This window comes from Colletes latitarsis, chromosome 3 (assembly GCF_051014445.1).
Source record: "Colletes latitarsis isolate SP2378_abdomen chromosome 3, iyColLati1, whole genome shotgun sequence".
In the NCBI taxonomy this organism is placed as follows: domain Eukaryota; kingdom Metazoa; phylum Arthropoda; class Insecta; order Hymenoptera; family Colletidae; genus Colletes; species Colletes latitarsis.
The window spans coordinates 33588074-33611437 of NC_135136.1; the positions used below are offsets into that span (position 1 = coordinate 33588074).

General features: G+C 36.6%; 1 protein-coding gene across 2 annotated transcripts; it reads right to left on the reverse strand.

Moving 5' to 3' along the window:
- Positions 1-107: 107 nt before the first annotated feature.
- Tspan6 (tetraspanin 6) lies at positions 108-17800 on the reverse strand. 2 transcript variants are annotated; one of them, XM_076762501.1, is made up of 7 exons: positions 17697-17800; positions 16893-17159; positions 1969-2157; positions 1539-1715; positions 1243-1455; positions 503-591; positions 108-428 (listed from the first exon to the last, which is right to left on the reverse strand). In XM_076762501.1, exons 2-6 carry the CDS (start codon positions 16950-16952, stop codon positions 517-519), a joined length of 714 nt encoding a protein of 237 aa, XP_076618616.1. In that variant the 5' UTR covers positions 16953-17159; positions 17697-17800; the 3' UTR covers positions 108-428; positions 503-516. The 2 variants fall into 2 exon arrangements, with proteins under 2 accessions (XP_076618616.1, XP_076618617.1); XM_076762502.1 differs by lacking the exons at positions 16893-17159; positions 17697-17800 and adding an exon at positions 13351-13562.
- Between the last annotated feature and the right edge of the window lie 5564 nt (positions 17801-23364).

Below are 23364 nucleotides of genomic sequence, written 5' to 3' on the forward strand. Positions count from 1 at the left end.
TCGATTTTTCTGAATTATGTGCACAAATGCTAGGTAAGTTATATTTAGTATTATAGGAGTTAAGAACAAAGTATAGCTGCCGGGCTTCTAAAAACATTTTGCACCGATTGTTGGTATTATTATTATTATTATTATTATTATTATTATTATTATTATCATTATCATTATCATTATTACTATTATTATTATTACTATTAATATTATTACTACTGTGTTTCCATCTACCATGGATAGAAAATATATTCAAATTAATGAAAATATCAAAGTAAAAAATACATTAAATAATATGTTTATACATTCAATATCACATACAAAGGTCAAAAGCTTAAAGCAAAATTATATTCCAAATTACAATGAAAGGCACTTCCCCGCATCTGGTTTACTCCTTCATCATTTGTACAGACTGTCTAAATTTGTTGCATTGCAATCTGCAATTTTAATTATGGTAAAATAATGTTATAATTGCATTAATGTTTCTCGTAGTGTTTATAATTCTCCTTACGCTTGTTAAGCTTTTTACACTCTGTAACCTCTGCGCTCGGCATTCTTAATGGAGTTCGCCAAGTAAAGTGAGAAAATTATGCCGATCAACTGGAACATAATACAATAATATACGTGTACGTATAGGTTTTAGTAGGCGCATTAATGGAAGTTTAAATGTAAATGTTATGCAAATCCTTTACGAGGACAGGAAATAGACATTAGTGATTTAAAAACAAAATTAAACGTGTCTAATTGGCAAAAATATACGGGGTGTTCAGTCACCCCTGGGAAAAATTTTAATGGTAGATTCTAAGGACCAAAATGAGACGAAAATGAAGAATACCAATTTGTTGATTGAGGCTTCGTTTAAAAATTATTAACGTCTAAAGTTCCGCCTGTAGAATCTGCGATCAGCTGGCGTGCACGCGATAGTGGTTCTCACTTAACACGAGAAGCTCTACTTACTGACGTATCGACAGCCTTACGGTTTTCTGAGTGAGAACCACTATCACGCGTACGCAGCTGTTCGCTGATCGCCGCTCTACAGACGAAACTTTAAACGCTAATAACTTTTTAACGAAGCCTCCATCGACAAATTGCTGTTCTTCATTTTCGTCTTATTTCGGCTCCTAGAATCTCCCAGTAAAATTTTTCCCAGGGATGAATAGATATATTTAAAAAAAAAAATTACATGTGTCTAATCGACAAAAATATATATTAGTGATTACTTTAATAATGAACAACGGATAATGAACTTACCTCGACTCCAGCAATGCCTATAGCAACACCACCTAACACAGTTCCTGCTTTTTTAAAGGCATCTGTTAATGTAGACCCACAACCATCCGGATACGACTCCTTTGGTTCACAAATCTCTTTTGGTTGTTTACCGCAGCAACTGGCAGGAATGGTATTGGTAGAATTTTGAAGACGGTAGAAATCACTCGAAGAGGTAACACCACAGCAATGTAACTGTAACAAAGTATTCCAAATTTGAGTACATCTAAAAATAAATGTGGACTTGTTCAAGAATATGTAAACACTTGGATACTCACTTCATTTTGAATGAAGTCCACAAAACCTTCGTCTTCATGGTTTAGATAATAACTCTGGAATATCTTCTTGTAACCGTCTGCAATGTTGACGCGATTGTCGTTGTTTGAAAGAACAACGAAAGAGTATACTGCGACCGCCACTTGTATAAGCAAGATGAAAAGGAGGCACGACGCAAACTATGAAAAGAAACATCGAGTGATCGATACGTGTAACAATTTATCGTGCCATGAGCTCGTTTTATCATTTGTAATTTGTAGCTTAGAATTTGTGCTCAATTTGTGCTTAGAAACGTGCAATGCTCGTCTTTTTCAAAAGATTGTAATTCATTAAATCTGACAAGCATTTTATAAATGTACTATACGATTCAACAAACATTTGTTTCTAGGTATGGCATTGCTTACAATTAAATAACAATATTCGTTTACTTACTGTGACAGTCATGCAATGACTTTCCCGAATGGCACCACAACATCCGAAGAACGAAACCAAGAAAATAATGCTACCGATAACCATCAATGATATCGATGGGAACATAAAATTCGTATCCATGAATTTGGTTACTTGTGAGAGCTGAAGGTGTAAAACGACAGCAATGGCCACGATACCTAAGCCACATACCTGTTGCAACAATATCACAATTAAATATTCGTCGAAATGTTTCCTTTCAAGGCATTTATTTTTAATACTTTAATTGTTATTTCGCGTTTCGATCGTAATTCTGCATTATTATGTATATTTATTATTATCGTTTGTTTTTTACAAGTTTGCATACCGTTGCTATTACTATTTAGTAAAAATTAATACTTTACAATTCCAAAATGAATCACGGGTCAAAATGGTCTCCATTTGTAAATAAACTCGTAATTTAAGAAATTCCTATCAAAGAATATACTCGTCAGATATCGACCACTTTACAGAAATCGTTATATCTATTGTCAACAATTGTCAATTGGTTTAATTTTCGTATTTCTATACTGGTCTAAGATTAAAGACTGGGACGACTTGCGCCACTGACAACAGAGGCACTTATTACATCATATTGCGCAATATCAACCGGTTGGCATTGAACATTCTGTATGCGGTACACTACGATTGCGAATATCCTGTACGTGAATTTAGGTCATGTTCCAGGTGCAAGCCAGATGGTTCAACGTACTTGCAGACAACGTTTGGACGTCGTGGAAAGATAATTTTTTGACACAGTATCAATAATATTTATCATAACGAATAAAGATAAGCCCCTAACGTTTTCGGTTACTTGTTCGTATTGCAATATTTAACGTCTTATGTTCAACTACTTGGGGAAAAAATGTTTTGCTCGATTACGATAGAACCAGATTCAATAACAATAATATATATCGAATGCATAAATATTTTTCATAATAACAGAGTCATATCGCGTTATCGGGCAACCATAATGCAATAATGTTACGTATCGTCGCTGCTGTAATCGACCAATACTCGCCTTAATCGTGATACAAGGTAGGAAATACAAAATATAATTATTTTTATTTTAATAATATGCGTGAAACAAATTCAAACATTTCTTACAGGACGAATGGAAGAAATTGGAAGTGTAAGGAATAACAGTGTCAATTTTTTTAAATTGCATCACTAGATCTTCCGCAGAAGGCAGTAGTGAAATCACTGTGAACACTTATGATACCTAATTAAATTACGATAAGATTATATTTCACAAATATTACCAAGAAATCGAATGATACTGTTTACCTGGAAACATAGCAAAATCGTGATAAAATAGATACGTCAATGAAGGTACATTAACACAAACATTGTTATCTCATTTCTAACAAAATTTCACACGAGTATTAGGTGATAATTTATAAAAGTGAAATATAGTGAAAATTTTGATAATTGTGTTAACGTCAACTAATGATATCCGTTCCAAGAGTGTTCTTAGAACTTAGAAAAATGACCTCGACTAATACCAATCATTAGTACAGTCTCTCCTGAAAGCATAGTTTCAAAGAACAAAAGTAAATCGATAGGGACACGTCACAGTGATACATTCTTTAATACTACTTTAATTGGAAACAATATTTTCATAAATCTATTAAAATATTTATGATAAACATTAGTGATGTGAACGATTCCTTCCTCATGGATTGGAAAGTGAAAATCTTCTGGCCTCTAAAGAAACTTTAATCTTAAATTTTTGTGATCATTTGTTGGATATTTGAATAGTTCCAATATTCTGTGCTTACGTGGATTGATTCAAATAGGTCACTCACTTTGTATATTGTATCCTTGACACGTTGTAGACATGCTGTTTCAGTGCTTTACATTCGTTCAGAATTATTGTGATCGATGATGAGACCGTCACACGTGTATATGTATGTTATTTAACTTGAGTGACCAACGTGAATATATCACTTGATATCTGCCTTCGACTATAGTTCCGACGACTTCGAATGTCTCGTATCAGTTTTATCAGAGAGTAGGTCTCGAGTTACTTTCAAACATGTTTTTCTTTGTACGACATACTTTACCGTATGTTTAACGGATCATTTGCATTATTTAAATAGGAGAAAAGAAGGGAAACGTTTATAAATCAAGCAATTGATTCTTTGCAAAAAGTATTACGACGGATCTAAGTGTGTGACATGCAACCCTGAATGTCTATTAAAAAAAAATTAATACTTTCTGTTTGATTATGAATTATTAAAAGAACAATATCTATAATTTATTCCTGTTTGATTAACTCTCTAACTATGATTAATGAAGACTAATATACTCAGGGAAATTCTTCTACAATCTGTATCTTGAAATAATATTTTACCAAACTTTATATATTTTCGATTTCTAATAACGAACTTCGACATCAATTTCTTCAGCTATGTATTACTGTATTGAACAAAAATGTTTACTGTATTGAACGTTGCTCGTTATTCGCGATTACCGGATTGTCGACGGCTTTTCCATAGTTATCAGAGTTTATAAATAAATTGTAGATTACCTTCCTGCATCTGTTCATATTTTTCGCAAATTTTTAAACTGACAATAATGTTTGTCTTTCACCGTCTAGTTTTCTTTCGCGACCGATTTTCGAATGAAATATTTAAGAAATACAATTTATATTAGATTTCATTTATATACAATGAATCTAACACTCGATCGAGTGAACACTAGAAACGCTTGAATGTGCTATCATTTCATCGTGGATCGTACGAATGTTTTTTAATTTTCGTGAAAAACTAAATTAACTAAACTAAGATTTACTGTATACCTTCTAACACTCATTTAGACTTCAGGAATAGAGTTCTGTGTTTAGAATTAGACTTCCAATTCAATATTATTTAGTAGTTTATTGGTGGAATTTATTTTCAGAGAAAAACAAATCGTTAAAGATCGAGCTTCTCCGATCATCATGATCGATGTTACGATAACATCGCCGGGAGCGTAGATTTGATCACCAAACTGGATGACATCATCCTATTCGCGTTTATGTTCCTCGAGACGACTTGAACCTCACATTCAACGGATTAAAAATATATACACAATCTCCGTAAACTAAAAATATAATCGAAGATACAACATGACGAAAAATGTAATCTGATTTGCAGTAATTTTAAAATATTCTGCGTTTATATAAAAACAGATTCATAAATCGCTCGAACCGTTAAAAAATGTAGGTTACCATAGTAGTAAATGATGCGTATGTGTATCGATGCAACTTTGACATAGTTAATAGTGAGCCGGTTTATATTTCCAGGGAAATCGATAAACACATTCAAGTATACTATGTAACGTAGTATGATGAGCACTATTAATTATTTAGGAACAAATATAATAATTAAGATGAAGGATTAACTAGCTTAATAATCGCACACCAAAGTTGATAAATGATACATTTTCAACGTACGCCAATCTTAACATTAATGAACCATTAAAAGTGACTAACTCGATTTAGGCGTTGTATATTATGCTTGCAGTTAACATTACCCCACGTATTAATAGCGTTTGACGTTAGTGGCCATCATAGGCACGTTATTAATACTAATTAGTTAAACCGACATCGTCAACCGACATTGCCAATGAAGTGGAATTACTTTCAATGAAACAATGATTTATAGTATATATGCTTTCGAAAAATTCAATATCAGAGTGAAACTTTTAAATAATGTTAATTTTAACAAACGTTGTGTGCACCTATACAGTTCGGCCATCCCTGGGAAAAATTTTAATGGGAGATTCTAGAGGCCAAAATAAGACGAAAATCAAGAATACTAATTTGTTGATGGAGGCTTCGTTAAAAAGTTATTAACGTTTCAAGTTTCGCTCGTAACTGAATTTTTTTCTAGAAAGTGGGTAGGATTTCGAGGGTATGTCTAATGACCAAAAATTATTGTAATCGACCCCTGCAACTAGAAATAATTTTTTTAGAACGATTTGAAATTTTTTAATTTTGTCGAAAAATTTGTCAACCTACGCCAATTTTTTTCTCAAAACTGGTTAAGAATTCGAGGGTATGTCTATTCACCAAAAATGATTGTAATTGATCCCCCTAGCTAAAACTAATTTTTTTAGAACGATTTGAAATTTGTTAGTTTCGCCGAAAAATTTAGGCACCTACCCCCTGTCGATTTTTCTTAAAAATTCGTTTTCGATTTTTAGTAATTTCATTTGACGCCCTACAGAAAAATTGTGTAATACTTTTTTGTAGGTACCCATGAGCTCTACTTCAGAAAAAAGTTTCATTGAAATATATTTACTATTGTAGGAGTTATGGCTGTTCGAATATTGGACCATTTTTATGAGGTTTTTTTCATTCTACGGGGTCAAGGATCAATTTTTCGAATATTTTTGCGATTTGTACATATTCTCCATTAAAATACGCGTAGTTTGCTTTTTTAAACATTAAAATCGTCCAATTCGTTCAGAAGTTATGACGTTTTAAAGATATGTATGGAATTTCAGGGGAATAAATCAATGGTATGGTCAGACATTGTATTTTCGGTAAAGAATTTTTTTCTGGAAAGTGCGTAGGATTTCGGGGGTATGTCTAATCACCAAAAATGATTGTAATTGACTCCCGTAATCGAAAATAATTTTTCTAGAACGATTTGAAATTTTTTAATTTAATTTTTTAATAACTTTTTAAGGAAGCCTCAGTGAAGAAATTGATATTCTTGATTTTCGTCTCATTTTGGCCTCTAGAATCTCCCATTAAAATTTTTCCAAGGATAGCCGAACACCCTGTATACATGGAAAATATTCGTGGCAATAAACGTGTTAACGACGTAAATATAATATTAAATGAGCATTATCGTTTATTTAAATCAAAATGATCTTTATTATGGCAAAGTACGAAGACTTTCGTGAGTGACTGTCTATCGACCTCCATACCTCTAAGAACGCGCGATTCCAGTTTTGCAAACTGTACTCGTCACAGAATGTAACAAAACCCGTTGTTTTGTACAATATGAGACCTTGACTGAAACGGACTGCTGTGGCACAAAAGGACGTCGCGACTTGAGAAGTTATTTTTTAAGATTCTCATACGATCTCTTGAATCTGCGCGCAAACGGTCGAAAGAAACCACATGTGGATGACTCACTAACTGCCTTCCATAGAATTCTAGGTGCCAGTATACACAATAAAGTTTCTCAAACCAGGCAAAGAGTTAAGCAAATTCTATTCTTTAATAACGAACAGAAATAGTTGATTAATTCGTGAATTTTGACCACGTTTTCGCTCGTCTATCAACGAATAAATGTTTTTTAAAAATACACCGAAAGCTGCAATCGTGAATATTTTTAGGGGAACTAGGAAATCATATTGCATTCGTTTCTACCAAAGTCGAGACAGAATTAAGTGCTTTGAAAGAAAGTGGAGAATAACGGATTTCGTTGGCGAGAAAGTACCCTTGACCGAACAGTTGACTTGAAGATACTATCGTTGTAAACAGGATGCACGACGTGCTTTGAACCTCGCCGCGGGTCAAGTCATGAAACAACATTCTTTTGTCGGCAGACACGGTCTACCGGAATTTGTCCAAAAGACCCAGAACGACCTTTCTTATTACTCCATCAATAGCAAAGGACAAAATAATATTCAGTCTGTAACACCAACGACCAATTACTTGCATTCGATACTCCATTTTATCGTGTTCAGATCGATTATAATATATCTGTCGAAACATTGATAAATCTCTAAAAACCAGGACGTAAAGATATTAAAAAATAACCAGTATAACCGGTGTCCTTATCTCTTAAAATGAATATCACGCTTTCTTGTCAAAGATAAACCGTACCGTAAGCATACAGTAACTCTTAACGAACTGGTTTTCCAATTATTCTAAGATAAAATGTTCGAAAAGAAATAAAAGTGTTCATACACCGAAATACTTTATACGAGATAGCAATAGCTTTGTACACAGAATACTATATTAATAACGAAACATGTCAAAAGTAAATTAACGTAGCTTTCAAACCGATATATTTGATTAAAGATTACATAACTCGTTAGAGAAAAGTATTCCTGGACAAGTACACGAATGGAAAACATTATTCATACGGTAATTATGATACCTATCAAGAAAATCCCAGTCATACTTGTACTCGTTAATTTTGATAGCAGTGTTTCTTTTATCGTTAGTCATGTTTCGTACGTATCTACTTTCCCGTGTAACCTATTTCTCGGGTGACTAATTCGGAACAAAATTTCTGACATCACGTATAAAAGTGATCGATAAGCGTGCAATAGCTCACAAAATATACATTACGCGACTTGGCAATATCTCCGAATTCCTGGCCATTAATACCACTAAGCATGAATGGGAAGAACTGGTACGTAAAAAAAAAGTACAGCAATTGCTTATACACGTATCATAATGATTCATTGCATTCATTATTCATAGTGCTCTATCATTAACGTCTGTTATCGTTACATCATTATTAACATAATGCAATATCCTTCAGAGTTTATAGGACTGGACTGTAAATTAAAGAGAAATTTTCACTTCGAAACGAGATTCTCCCTTGTTTTCAACAATAAAAGAAAATGAGAAACGATTAGGGCGAATAGGAAACTGTGAAAACATATAGAGAACAGTCAGAGTGAATGAGAAATTACATTTGATCAAACATCGATTGTAGAAACTCATATAAATTCACAGTGGATCACGACGTTAGGAAACTCGTGATCACAACGATGCTTTATTTAAAAATGTCTGCGATCTGGCAACCTGTGGATTTTCCCGGTCGTCCACCGAGTCAGGAAATCTAAGAAAACTTAAAACCTGTTGGTCCGTTACGGCCAGACAGTTGTGAGCGCTTGTTCGTCGTTCCAAGTTTATGGCTTAACACTTTAATGGCCGCACAGGTTTCACGCGAAGACAGTTACCCATCATCGACGATTTTCACGACAGTCTCAATCTTGGTAGAAACTCGCTAACTGCACCTTGACCCGGTATTTTTAAATTGAACATTCTATAAGTATTCAAATATTACCTCTACCTAGATGTATCAGCATATAAATATCAATTTGGTACGTGTTTACTTTATTGGCTTTGCTCCAAGTCTCCAAATATAAACTTTGTAATCAAAATCATACAAAACTGCTTTCTTAAAGACCTCCTTTAAAAGTTGAGAGTATGCATTAGAAAAGAGACTATAAATTAAAATACAGAGTGTTCGGCCAACCCTGGGAAAAATTTTAATGGGGGATTCTAGAGGCCAAAATAAGACGAAAATCAGGAATACCAATTTGTTGATGGAGGCTTCGTTAAAAAGTTATTAAGAATTAAATTCAGAAATTTCAAATCGTTCTGGAAAAATTAGTTTTAGCTAGGGGGGTCAATTACAATCATTTTTTATGAATAGACATACCCTCGAATTCCTAACCAGTTTCGAGAAAAAAATTGGCGTAGGTTGACAAATTTTTCGACAAAATTAAAAAATTTCAAATCGTTCTAAAAAAATTATTTCCAGTTGCAGGAGCCAAGTACAATCATTTTTGGTCAATAGACATACCCCCAAAATCCTACTTATTTTCGAGAAAAAAATTCATTACTGAAAATATAATTTCTGGCCAGAAATCTTGCCCTGAAATTTCGTGTGAATCTTTAAAACGTCATAACTTCTGAACGGATTGGACGATTTTAATGTATAAAAAAGCAAAGTACGCGTATTTTGGTGGAGAATATGTAGAAATTCTAACAATAATGAAAAAGATGATCCTTGATCCTGTAAAATGAGAAAAACTCCATAAAAATGGTCCAATTTTCAAACAGCCATAACTCCTACAATAGTGAATATATTTGAATGAAACTTTTTTCTGAAGTAGAGCTCATGGGTACCTACAATAAAGTATTAGACAACTTTTCTGTAGAGCGTCAAATAAAATTACTAAAAATCAAAAACGAATTTTTAAGAAAAATCGACAGGGGGTAGGTGCCTAAATTTTTCGCCGAAAAAAAAAAATTTTAAATCGTTCTAAAAAAATTAGTTTTAGCTAGGGGGGTCAAATACAATTATTTTTGGTGAATAGACCTACCCCCGAAATCCTATCCACTTTCTAGAAAAAAATTCGAGAAGGTGTGAAATTTTTCGACAAAATTAAAACATTTCGAATCGTTCTAAAAAAATTATTTTTAGTTGCGAGGGTCGATTATAAGCATTTTTGGTGAATAGACATACCCCCAAAATCCTACTTATTTTCGAGAAAAAAATTCAGTACGAGCGGAATTTTAAGCATTAATAACTTTTTAACGAAGCCTCTATCAATAAATTAGTATTCTTGATTTTCGTCTTATTTTGGCCTCTAGAATCTCCCATTAAAATTTTTCCCAGGGGTGGCTGAACACCCTGTATTATTAAACGAACAGATATTTTCAAAGTGCGTTAATAATTACATAGATATAAAGTGTTCAGGAAATAACAGCCTTTGTAAAAAAAATCATAATGAACTGTCTATTCTTACATTTTTAAAAGCGACTATGCTTGAAAGTATGCATTAGAAAAGAGACTATAAATTATTAAACGAACAGATATTTTGAAAGTGCATTAACGATTACAGAAATATATAAAATGTTCAGAAAATAATTTGTTGACGATAATCACACGTTGAATTTTCATTATGGTTTAAATGGCCGACACGTTTACCCTGTAAACCGTTCCAATTATTCAATGCGCCTTGTATAGAGAATTATACCGAAGAGAACCGACGTACTAGGTCAAAAACGTTTCAGATTTTTAATGAATGCTTACAGGCCATGCAGCAGGAGTTTTAGTTCTGAGTACTAATAAGGAGAAGTCGCGAAACGTGCATAGCACGTTGTTACTAAGTCTGGGCGTGGAGAGGCCACACGACGCGCATATGTAACACGTCTCTTTCCGGTGCGTGCGAAGCTCGTCGTCGGACATCACGTTGTGGACCGAGCAACGAACGTGAATTCATAGGGGAAACCTATTGAACGACAACCATAGGGAGAAAGGTCAGCACGGCCAATCTTGTTGCTCTCTGCTACATTCGAATGGAAACGTTTTAGAACAGCGTGAGTCACGTTCGACGGTGTCTAACAGTCGCGAGTTAAAAGGAATTTTATCGACGTCGAATGCTTCTTCGAATAGCACTGCTATTGAAAAAGAGTTACTGAGGTTTCCAACCGCAGGAACAATTTTAAAGATCATCCGGTACACTTTGAAACGTTGCAGTTTTCATTCAGATTTGTTAGTCTCAGCCTTGGTCCGCGCTGCAATCTCGTCCTACGTGCCAATTATTGCTCCTCGCGCCAACACCTATGTTATACGCGTCGGGGGAACTACATTTTATCTAAAGCTACGTTCATTTGCGCGCGTTGTATCACCTTGTGCTAGGCTCGTAAAAGAGGAAACGCGTAAATCGTCGTGTTTTGTGTGCGATATGTGATCGATGTTGGTACGCTAGGAAATGATTCTCGGGTTACGTAAAAGGATCTTGCATGAACGTAATTTCTTGCTACTATAATTGGGTATACGATTGTGGTTGAAATGATACTTTTATTCGCATTGCTGGTCTCTACTCTGTTGGGATTTTCACTGCGTTGTACGACAGTTTACGCAATAACAGTAATATTACTACAGGAATCAGCGCTGAATATTATAATAGTATGCAAAGGAAAAATATGATCACTGGCACACGTCCATAACCGTAATCTGATGGGCGGGTGAACAGGAAGAATTGCAGATAAATAACGCTGGAAAGGTATTTGAGCAAGGAGAAGCAGATTCTAATATTAATATTACAAGTACGATTAACATTGCATTGCTGGTAATATTAGTATAGAAATAATATCGATATCAGTTTTAATACTGTATATCACTGTTACCATTTAAAAAAATAATTTCTAATAACTAATCCATTTATTGTGACCACTGCACTGATCAAATCACCAGTTTGATTCGAAAGAAGTCTTGAATTACTTAACAATTATTATGGAGTACTTATCGAAATGTGCAAAGCCAATTCTAATATTAATATTACAAGTACGATTAACATTGCATTGCTGGTAATATTAGTATAGTAATAATATCGATATCAGTTTTAATACTATATATCATTGTTACCATTCAAAAAAATAATTTCTAATAACTAATCCATTTATTGTGACCACTGCACTGATCAAATCACCAGTTTGATTCGAAAGAAGTCTTGAATTACTTAACAATTATTATGGAGTACTTATCGAAATGTGCAAAGCCAATTCTAATATTAATATTACAAGTACGATTAACATTGCATTGCTGGTAATATTAGTATAGAAATAATATCGATATCAGTTTTAATACTGCATATCACTGTTACCATTTAAAAAAATAATTTCTAATAACTAATCTATTTATTGTAATCACTGCACGTACTGATCAAATCACCAGTTTGATTCGAAAGAAGTCTTGAATTACGTAAGAATTCTTATGGAGTACTTATCAAAATGTGCAAACATCGCATGACTAGATTCAATCATGAAAAGAATTTTATTTCACACGATCGTAACACGAGACAAAGAATGCGTTAGTACTTAATAACCTGACTCATAATGCAGGGAACTCAAGATAATTTCTCGGTTAGCAGAGACACCAACGATGTCACGAAAACATTAGCCACGGAATCGTTTGCTTTGTAAACACTGGAATATAATCTGAACGAATAATTTATAAATTTCTGAAGTTCGAAGACCCACGATGAAGTTTCGTTATTTTCAATTAGGTATTAGGTGTTTCCACAATTTCAACAAAGCAATTGAGAAGTTTGGAATATTTTTAATTTCGTTCGACGGGCATTCGTTTAGAAGGAAAATATTAATGTCAATTTTATTAAGCTATAAAATGTCAGGAATGACGTAACGCACGCGTTCCCCGAGTAAAACGAGGAATTTAGAACGGAATTACACATCCAGTTCCCCTCTGACCATGGAGAAATGACGCAGTTTCATTGCAAAGCAGACACGTTGCTTCGAACCGATATTCTAGTCGTTCCTCCGCGAAAGTTAGACACTGAAACGTGTTTTTCTCTCGTTTGCACCACCATCCCCTAATTCCTGTTTTTCTCTCCCCCTGTGCTAGACGATACGACCGGAACAACTGAATATCACTGTTAGCGCACGATCCAAAACCAAGTCGACGAATATTATTCGAAGAAATATTTTTCAAATTGTTTTTCTTCTCCTGATATTAAATATACAAAAATAATACGTTAACGATCTAAAGAATTCGGTCGGTAAAACAGCGTTCGACTCCCCGGAGTCCAGTAACCCTACTTATCGATTCTTTTTCTGCCTGGATTATCGGTAAACGTACGAAGATTACTTACTAAAAAGAAAAAATTAAAGATATACAGTAACCACTTGATACAATTAAAGACACAGCTCATTTCGACTCGGTTCTTCTTGGAATCGATCGTCCGTTCGAAGGCTCAGCGCGGTCGCGCGAAAACAAAGAAAACGTATTGAAACGTCTCGAGGAACGACGATCGAGACGATGCACGAGGAGTAAGAACGAGACGAACGTGGAACGAACACTAAAAACGCAACTGTAGTGCGTCTCGGCCAAAATAAGCGAGATGAGGCTCTTCTCCTCTCCCTCTATCCCATTTTAAACGCAGCACCGATCGGAATTTTCTGGCAAGCCAATGGTTCGCGAGTACGTCACTCGTCAACGCGTAAATTTATTTCTCAAGAAAACCGATGCGCGTGGCCGCGCTGCAACGAAAAGCAGGAAACTGCCCGGAAACAATGACTTATAGTCTTGCAACACTCCGTCGCTTTATCATGATAAAAAAAAAAAAAAATATATACCCGGAAACAATAATCTAAGAATTCTAATGTCACGAAGATACCATCAGTCCTGCAAGTGTTTTCCATTATCAAATACGATAATGTATTTATTCATAGAACGAACTTACATAATCGATTTTCGTTTCGATAAAACTTAGAAGAAATATTGTATGCTGTAGAAAAGAGAGGGAACGTGAATTTATATAGAATTCATGCAGAGAAGTTGTTCGAAATGTTGAACCTAGTTCCATAGAATAGTACAGCACCCTCCTGACACAAATAGAATGGCTATATCGATTATTTAATAGTTGAATAGGATATACATTTGCCCACTTTTCTGTCACCATTGAGAACATACGGCAGAATTCGAACGTAAAATTTGATAAGCTAGCACGATATGAGTTTTATCTCTATCGCGTTTGGAAATGAATTTCTACGAACGTTATTATTCAAAATAGCAGTTTCTCCGAAGAAATGTGTAATACATATGCGCTTCAACTGCCAGGTCGATAAAAAAAAGCAGTAACGAACAAATGAAAGTATATAAAATTTGTTGAGACACGTGAAAAGTAGTTTTTGCATCGATGATTATATTAAAAATAAACAGTTGGTGCATTCAAATTTTACGTTCAAGTTTTATCTCTGTCGCGTTTGGAAAAGAATTTCTACGAACATTATTATTCAAAATTGCAATTATACCGGAGGTAAAATTTTAATGGGAGATTCTAGAGGCCAAAGTAAGACGAAAATCAAGAATACTAATTTATTGATAGAGGCTTCGTTAAAAAGTTATTAATGCTTAAAATTCCGCTCGTACTGAATTTTTTTCTCGAAAATAAGTAGGATTTTGGGGGTATGTCTATTCACCAAAAATGCTTATAATCGACCCCCGTAACTAAAAATAATTTTTTTAGAACGATTCCAAATGTTTTAATTTTGTCGAAAAATTTCACACCTTCTCGAATTTTTTTCTAGAAAGTGGATAGGATTTCGGGGGTAGGTCTATTCACCAAAAATGATTGTAATTGACCCCCCTAGCTAAAACTAATTTTTTTAGAACGATTTAAAATTTTTTTTTTTCGGCGAAAAATTTAGGCACCTACCCCCTGTCGATTTTTCTTAAAAATTCGTTTTTGATTTTTAGTAATTTTATTTGACGCTCTACAGAAAAGTTGTCTAATACTTTATTGTAGGTACCCATGAGCTCTACTTCAGAAAAAAGTTTCATTGAAATATATTCACTATTGTAGGAGTTATGGCTGTTTGAAAATTGGACCATTTTTATGGGGTTTTTCCCATTTTGCGGGGTCGAGGACCAGCTTTTCGAATATTTTTGCGATTTATACATATTCTCCACCAAAATATGCGTAGTTTGCTTTTTTAAACATTAAAATCGTCCAATCCGTTCAGAAGTTATGACGTTTTAAAGATTCACACGAAATTTCAGGGCAAGATTTCTGGTCAGAAATTATATTTTCAGTAATGAATTTTTTTCTCGAAAATAAGTAGGATTTTGGGGGTATGTCTATTGACCAAAAATGATTGTACTTGGCTCCTGCAACTAAAAATAATTTTTTTAAAACGATTTTAAATTTTTTAATTTTGTCAAAATATTTCACACCTACTCGAATTTCTTTCTCGAAAGTGCGTAAGATTTCGGGGGTATGTCAAATCACCAAAAATGATTGTAATCGACCCTTGCAACTAAATATAATTTTTTTAAAACGATTTGAAATTTTTTAATTTCTTCGAAGAATGTTTTCTACTTATTGAATTTTTTTCTCGAAACTGGTTAGGATTTCGAGATTATGTCTATTCACCAAAAATAATTATAATTGACCCTCGCAACCAAAAATAATTTTTTCAGAATATTAAAATTTTTAATTTAATTTTTTAATAACTTTTTAACGAAGCCTCAGTCCCATTAAAATTTTTCCCAGATGTGCTCGAACACCTTGTATATGCATTTGAACTATCAGGTCGATAGAAAAAATAGTAACGAACAAATAAAACCAAACAAAATTTGTTCAGACACGAGAAAAGTAATTTTTTATCGATGATTATATTAAAAATAAACATTTGGTGCATCGAAGATTCTCATATTTAAATATGTAACGTCGAAGAATTAACAGATTGAATGCCGTGACGTAGCTATCGGCCCCCGCCATTACTATTTCCGTTTCAACTACGTCGGTTTCCGGTAACCGATATTTCGATGTACACTTTTGTAAAATATAACTTCTGTATAACATTAATATCATTGTGAATACTTTAAAACAATACGTATACCACTCAACGTGTCAAAGTTAAGCAATAACTATAAAATATTTAAACGAAATCGTTCGATAATTATTTTAATATTACCCAAGCGTTTGATTAACACTGACAGCTCACGAAAGTATTTTTTTGCAACTATAACCGATATCCTTATCGCATGACTCACGCTGTGTCACTACCATTGGCGTATGTTTAAACAAGCATGTGTGAAAAAAAACCACCGACTTAGAAATTATGGCACGTTTCACGACGGTATCTTTGCTGTTTCAATAGCACGTAATAATTAAAATTAAAGTGACGAATTTCGCGTTTGATCGTTCGATGCGTCACACAACGAAATGTTCCACGTAAAAGAACTGGAATAATTTATGTATTAAAAATGTTACGAATCACACGCGTGACGCTTAATCGAGAAGTTAAAAACATTCTTAACGAGACTGAAAGATTGGAACGAAAGTTCTAACAATTGTGTAAACAACCAACTGGTCGAACATAACGGATATCATCGAACGAAAGTGCGTTTATCAATTTAAAAATAGCGCAGTGATGGATGCTCGGAGAAAATTGAACGTAAAAACTTTCTCCCGTTCTGAATCACCGACGAATCTTTTACATAACTACGAAAGAATAATAGGTATCTTTGAAATGCAGAAATTAACGTCCGTTTCAACGTGCGACGAATAGTTTGTACGTTTCCATTCAGAGGCTCGATGTGTGTAATAAAATATGTTCGATCGTTTCGAGCAAATCGAATATACTGCGTCGCGAACCGTTCGAGCGGTTCGTTTCGTAGTTTACTTACCGCAAAGATGAAATTAAATATGAAGAGTAGGTATTTTATCATTCCCATTCCGCAGCCCATTTTCGTAGATTTTCTTCCGGCGACCCTCGCGACGAAACTGCCCGTTAAAATATCAAAAGTTGCTCGGAGGACGCGCAGAGACGCTCAACAGGTTAGGTTAGAGGCGACACAAAGAACAACTGCGGCACCGACGTCTCGTGTTCAACTGATGCAAGAGCCGAAACGAGTTCCCGTTGTAAAGCGCAATAATGCCGCGCCCGCCTTTATCTAGAAAGATTAAGCAAGCTTGGATTCCAGTGTAACTTCACACCGTTAGGTATTGATAATATGACGTTGCGTTCAAAATAAAACGTATCAGGCACGTTAAATTCTTAAAAAAAACTTCCACGAGTTTACATTCTTTTGTTGAGAAAAAAAAAACGAAGCGTTCGCTCGACGAACGTGTTTCCAAGACTGAAACCGTTCGAATATTACTGTTACGATGATCGAGTACGACCGTAGATCCCCCAAAATCGTGCATTGTAGATAAATTTAAATATTTATGTTAATTATTTTGTGGAAAGAATTTTTCCTACGGGTTGAAAACATAGTATATGTGAAAGGAAGTTGACTATGAGATATTATTCAAATACATCGAGTATAGAAAAATTTGACCAGCCCTAGTTCCAAAAGCCTTCGATATAATAAAGTTATTGTACACTCAAAATGCTAAAATGCTTAGTTTGTTTCATAGAAATTTGTTTTCTATGGTCTTTTTAATGATGTATACAATTTGAGAAATCACCCACGAACTGAAATACCGACCTGGTAAAAAACTAGTGGTTTTCGAGCGACCTATTCGTTTAAAGAACAGTGATCTTAGGATCTACATATAGCCCATTCAACTACTGAGATCGAAGTTAGCAAACACGGAAAATCTCTTCCCCCACCTTGGGTACAGGGTTGCCGTTATTAGGCATCTACAGTGTTGTCATTTCTTACAAACGTTTGTTAGAGAGCGAAGAGGCAGATAGGAACTAAAATCGTATTCCCTAGAATCCTAGAATATTTTGATGCAAACTTGCCGGATATTTTATTTATTTCTCGAGCGAAATTTACCTCTACCGAGGAATGTAACATACGAGAAAGAATGTTTAAAGCACGGTATTTTGTTCGATTGACTGCTACTTGTATTTTGCAAGTATTCTTTTAACTCGTACAGCGTATTCAATATTTTATATTTGTTGTCTCAATCAGACATGTTTGAGGCGGAATCTAGTTTTGGAGACCGTGAACTATTTCTCGAGAAACTTGAACCTTCTGTCGTAAATGACGGTGCCATCTTTTATAGAATAGTGTGAAGGAAACTTTCTTTTTTATTATAAAAATAACCTTTGGACTAAGTATATTAAATAAACCAAAGTACATAATCTGAAGTTAATGTATTTAAACACTGATTCGATGTTACGTGATATAAAAAATATGGTGAAATAATGAACATGTACGAATTGAAGGAATGCTTGCATAGTGCAAGTACCAAGGGATCAAACAATATATCTTATTTTAAACATTTTTTCTTGATGCTATCATAGACGAGGTAGACCTTACACCATAGACGAGATATACGAGCAGACCTTACATCGAATATATTTTTTCGGCCCATTTTTCTGGGGATCTAGAGCCCCATTACTTGATTATAGCGTTCTATTCTCATGGATGGTGGTCAGTTGAGAAACTATTCACTGAATTAGTATTGATGGGCAGATAGTTGTAACGTGTGCGTAAATACATGCGAGTTGATTATGGGGAAGGGATTGAAATTCATTTCTAAACCTGTTGGTAATGTTACGAGTGATACAAAAATATATAATATAATTTCAAAGAATTCTATGTGTTCTCATTATTTTTACCTTTCTTTTCCTCTCCCCATTATTCCCTTAGCTGTAAGATACATGCCAGCTCTTCACAAGGCCGCCAACATTTTGGAAATGTTCCGAGCACTTTGGAAATCCGGATGGTAAAACGACCGAGTTTGTCGAGGAATAGTTCGCTATTTTCAACGATAGATGGCGCTTATTTTTCGACCTCAAACCCTCTGGTGCTAAAACGCCCAAGTTTGTCGTGGAATAGTTCGTTACCATCAACGCTAGATGGCGCCTATTTACTGATCTCAAGCCCCCTGGTGCTAAAATGCCCAAGTTTGTCGTGGAATAGTTCGTATTGTGCACGCTAGATGGATTTCTCGACAAGCTTAGGCGTTTTAGCACCAGGGGGCTTGAGATCAGTAAATAGGCGCCATCTAGCGTTGAAGGTAACGATCTATTCCACGACAAACTTGGGCGTTTTAGCACCAGAGGGTTTAAGGTCGGTAAATAAACGCCATCTAGCGTTGGAAATAACGAACTATCTCACGACGTAGCTTGAGAGACTTGAAGGAGAGCAGTCAGTTTACTTTCGTCGCCCTTCCGATATAGAACGAGCTCACGTACGCGTGATCTGTCATCTGTGGTATAAACCAGTGATGCCAGACAGAGCGCCGGGTGGACCGTGGACACGTCTCGTGAGAGTTAATAGAGGCAGGCTCACATTTGCCTTCTTGCTTTTGAACAATTGAAATCCAATCTCACGTCAACGGCATACGATTCGGAATCTCGACTGCCCAGGTATTTTTACTTTCCTTTCGTAGAGTTCATTATTGAACTCTACAAATTACTCCTGGTTTCTATTTGCCTCTGATAACCTCTCATGACCAGTGCTGACAAAAGTACAGAACTCCCGACAACTTTTGACACCATACTGCGACTGTTACTGACTGCTCCTGATTACTGCTCCTGATTACTGCTTGCCTCTGCTGGACTCTGCTGACCATTGCTTATATTTCTGACAACGTATAACGATTACTACTGACTTCTCCTAACCTCTGTTAGTCTTTGCTAATCTGTGTCAGCGTGTGCTTGTCTCTGCTGAATTTTCCTGGCCTCTGCCGGATGCTACTGACCACTGCAGGTATTTCTGATATTGTGTAACGATTAATACTTGCTACTGCATGCCCCTACAATTCTCTGCTTGCCTTTGCAGGTTTCTGTTTGCCTTCGCATGCCTTTGCTCATCTCTGTTGACCGCTGCTGACCACCCCTGATACTTCTGACAACGTATAACGCTTACTATTTGCTACTATTCGCCCTTGGTGAACTCTGCTTGCCACTGCTGGCCTCTGCTGACCACCGCTTATATTTCTGGCAACGTACAATGATTACTACGACTCCTGCCTTCTTCTGTTAACCTCTGCCAGCGTCTCCTGGCCTAAGCTGGCCTCTGCCAACATCTCCCGACGTCAGCTGACCAGTGTCGATCACTGCTGACCGTTGCTGACAACTTGTGAAATGATATAATATAATATAATATGTTTATATGTATTAAAGTTTTGTATAATGTAAATCTATGGCAATAAATGATATAATTTCAAAGAATGCTATGTGTTCTCATCATTTCTACCTTTCCTTTCCTCTCGAAACCATTCTCTTACTTATAAGATACGTGCCACCCCTTCCCATTTCATTTCCTCGTGATAACAAAGTCTAAAATGGACATAAAACATCTGCGTCTTACTTATGGTCGATTAGAGATACTTATTCATTCATTCAGTAAACGTCAGCTCCCGTACTAGCTGCCAGAGATAAAAATTTTCAAGTCTAAAATGGACCTGAAACCGTCAGCGTCATAGCTATGGTCGATAGGTAAACGCCAGCTCCGCGTACTAGCTGCCAGAGGCAAAAATTTTCTAAGTTCCCCGGAAAGATTTCAAATATTGCGCCGCTTGCCAGAGGCAAAAATTTTCAAAGTCCCGCGGAAAGATTTCGAATTTGCCGCCGCCTAGGCTTTCTCACAAGTGCTCGCTCGGGCCTTCGTTTCTATATATACACTCGTTAACCCAACTCTAAATGGGCCATTTCATGACATGCCTTCCTAGCAGCAACATCTCCAGCAGCAGCGGAGCCGGCAGGAGCTGGTCCTCCCCTGGAGGGGGGTGGGGGTCCGGCCAGGTCTGGCTGGCGGTCTCCCACCCAGTGGGGGGGGGGGGGGGGTCGCTGCAAAATTTTCGGGATGTTCCTTCCCGAAAAATTTCTAAGTTCCACAGCCGGCAGGAGACAACAACAATGGCGAATGGCGACTACTACCAGGAGAGCGGAGAAGGGGCCAGCGACGATCTTCCAGAAAAATTTCTAAGTTCCACGGCTGGCAGGAGGACAACAAACACTTGGCGGAAAAATTTCAAAGTCCCACAGCTAGCACGAGGCACTGGCGGTTGACGGGCTGGCAGGAAAGATGAAAGCCCGGGCTGCCGGATGGGTTCTTCCAGAGAAATGTCAAAGTGCCCGGGAAAGATTTCAGGGGGGGGCTCTTTAAAATTTTTGCCGAAAAATTCAGGCCGCGGCTGCTGCCTGAAACTTCCAAGAAGTTTCAGGGATTCCGAGAAATTTCAGGGATTCCAAGAATTTTCAGGGTTTCCGAGAAATTTCAGGGCTCCCGTAAAGTTTCAGGGTTTTCCGATCTGTTTCAGGGATTCCGAGAAATTTCAGGAATTCCTAGAAATGACGTCATTTCCAGGAATTCGTGGGATTTCTTGGAAATGACGTCATTTCCAGGAATTCGCAGAAATTTTCTGGCGGCGGGAGATTTGAAATCATTCCGGGGAACTTAGAAAATTTTTAAAGATACGGAGAATCGGTCGAGCGCTTCTGAGGGAGTCTTATAACTAAGGAAATGATTCGGAGAGGAAAAGAAGGTAAAAAATGATGAGAACAGATAGAATTTGTTTAAATTATAACATTTATTGGTGTAGATTTACATTATACAAAACTTTAATACATATAAACATATTATATTACATTATAACATGTCATAAGTTGTCTGCAACGGTCAGCAGTGGTCAGCAATGGTCAGCTGACGTCGTGAGATGTTGGCAGGGGCCAGGTGAGGCCAGGAGATGCTGGCAGAGGTCAGCAGAGGCTGGCAGTAGTAAGTAGTAAGCGTTATACGTTGTCAGAAGTAATAGGAGTGGTCAGCAGCGGTCATCAGAGGTCAGCGGAGGCTGGCAGAAGTCAGTAGTAATCGTTATACGATGCCAGATATATACACGTTGGTCAGTAGTGGCCAGCAGAGGCTGGGAGAGGTTGACAGTAGCCAGTCGTAATCGGTATACGTTGTTAGAAGTGGCAGGTGTGGTCAGCAGCGGTCAGTACAGGCCAGCGGAAGCTGACAGAAGTCAGTACAAATCCTTATACGTTGTCAGAAATATAAACGGTGGTCAGCAGAGACCAGCAGTGGCTGGGAGGGACTGGCAATAGCCACTCGTAATCGGTATACGTTGTCAGAAGTGTCAGGAGTGATCAGCAGCGGTCAGCATAGGCCAGCGAAGGCCTGTAGGAAAATACAAAAGTACATGTAGTCATACCTTGTATCTCGTACTCTTTATCTTATACTTCAGGTGAAAAGAGGTATAAGTGGGTAAAACAGTTTTATGACATTACCTGTTAACTAAAGTTTGCCACGAGTAGAGGCATGTAGAGACCAGCAGCGGTCAGCAGAGGCCAGTGGAGGCTAGCAGAAGTCAGGAGTAATCGTTATACGTTGTCAGTAGTATCAGGAGTGGTCAGCAGCGTCAGCGGAGGCCAACGGAGGCAGGCAGAAGTCAGTAGTAATCGATATACGTTGTCAGAAATATCAAGAGTGATCAGCAGCGGTCAGCAGAGGCCAGCGAAGGCCTGTAGGAAAATACAAAAGTACATGTAGTCATACCTTGTGCCTCGTACTCTCTATCTTATATTTCAGGTAAAAAGGAGTATAAGTGGGTAAAACAGTTTTATGACATTACCTGTTAACTCAAGTTTGCCACGAGTAGAGGCATATAGAGACCAGCAGCGGTCAGCAGAGGACAGCGGAGGCAGGCATAAGTCAGTAGTAATCGTTATACGTTGTCAGAAATATAAGCGGTGGTCAACAGTGACCAGCAGAGGCTGGGAGAGGCTGGCAGTAGCCAGTCGTAGTTGTTATATGTTGTCAGGAGTATCAGGAATGGTCAGCAACGTCAGCAGAAGCCAGCGGAGGCTGGCAGATGGTAGTAGGTCAGGCTTCTCAGGCTGATGACCCTCGCATACTATCCCAGCAGCTGTCTCTATCCACCATGTGGGTGACGCGCCACGTAAGGGTTCACTTTCCCCAATGAGAATCAAAATTAATCTAACGAAGAAGCACTATATTTATAATGACCTATGCAAAGCGGATCGCAGCCAATTTGCTAATATTATTTAGTTTTTAATTAATAATTGCATTACCCAGCCAAGAGTGATACGATTATTAATTAAACGTTAAATAATATTACCCAGGTCTCACCACGAGGAGGTTGCTGCGAGTGGAGACCCGCCCTAACCGAATTCCAACCACCATCCATTAATAAAGATCTTCTGTGACCAACGATCGTTGGTCAACGAAG

Coding starts and splice junctions, on each gene's coding strand:
- Tspan6 (XM_076762501.1), bottom strand. CDS start 16,952: ATGGGCTGCGGAATGGGAATGATAAAATACCTACTCTTCATATTTAAT. Junction 2,158..16,892: donor TATTTAATTTCATCTTTGCG/GTAAGTAAACTA, acceptor TTGTTGCAACAG/GTATGTGGCTTAGGTATCGT. Junction 1,716..1,968: donor GTCATTGCATGACTGTCACA/GTAAGTAAACGA, acceptor TTCTTTTCATAG/TTTGCGTCGTGCCTCCTTTT.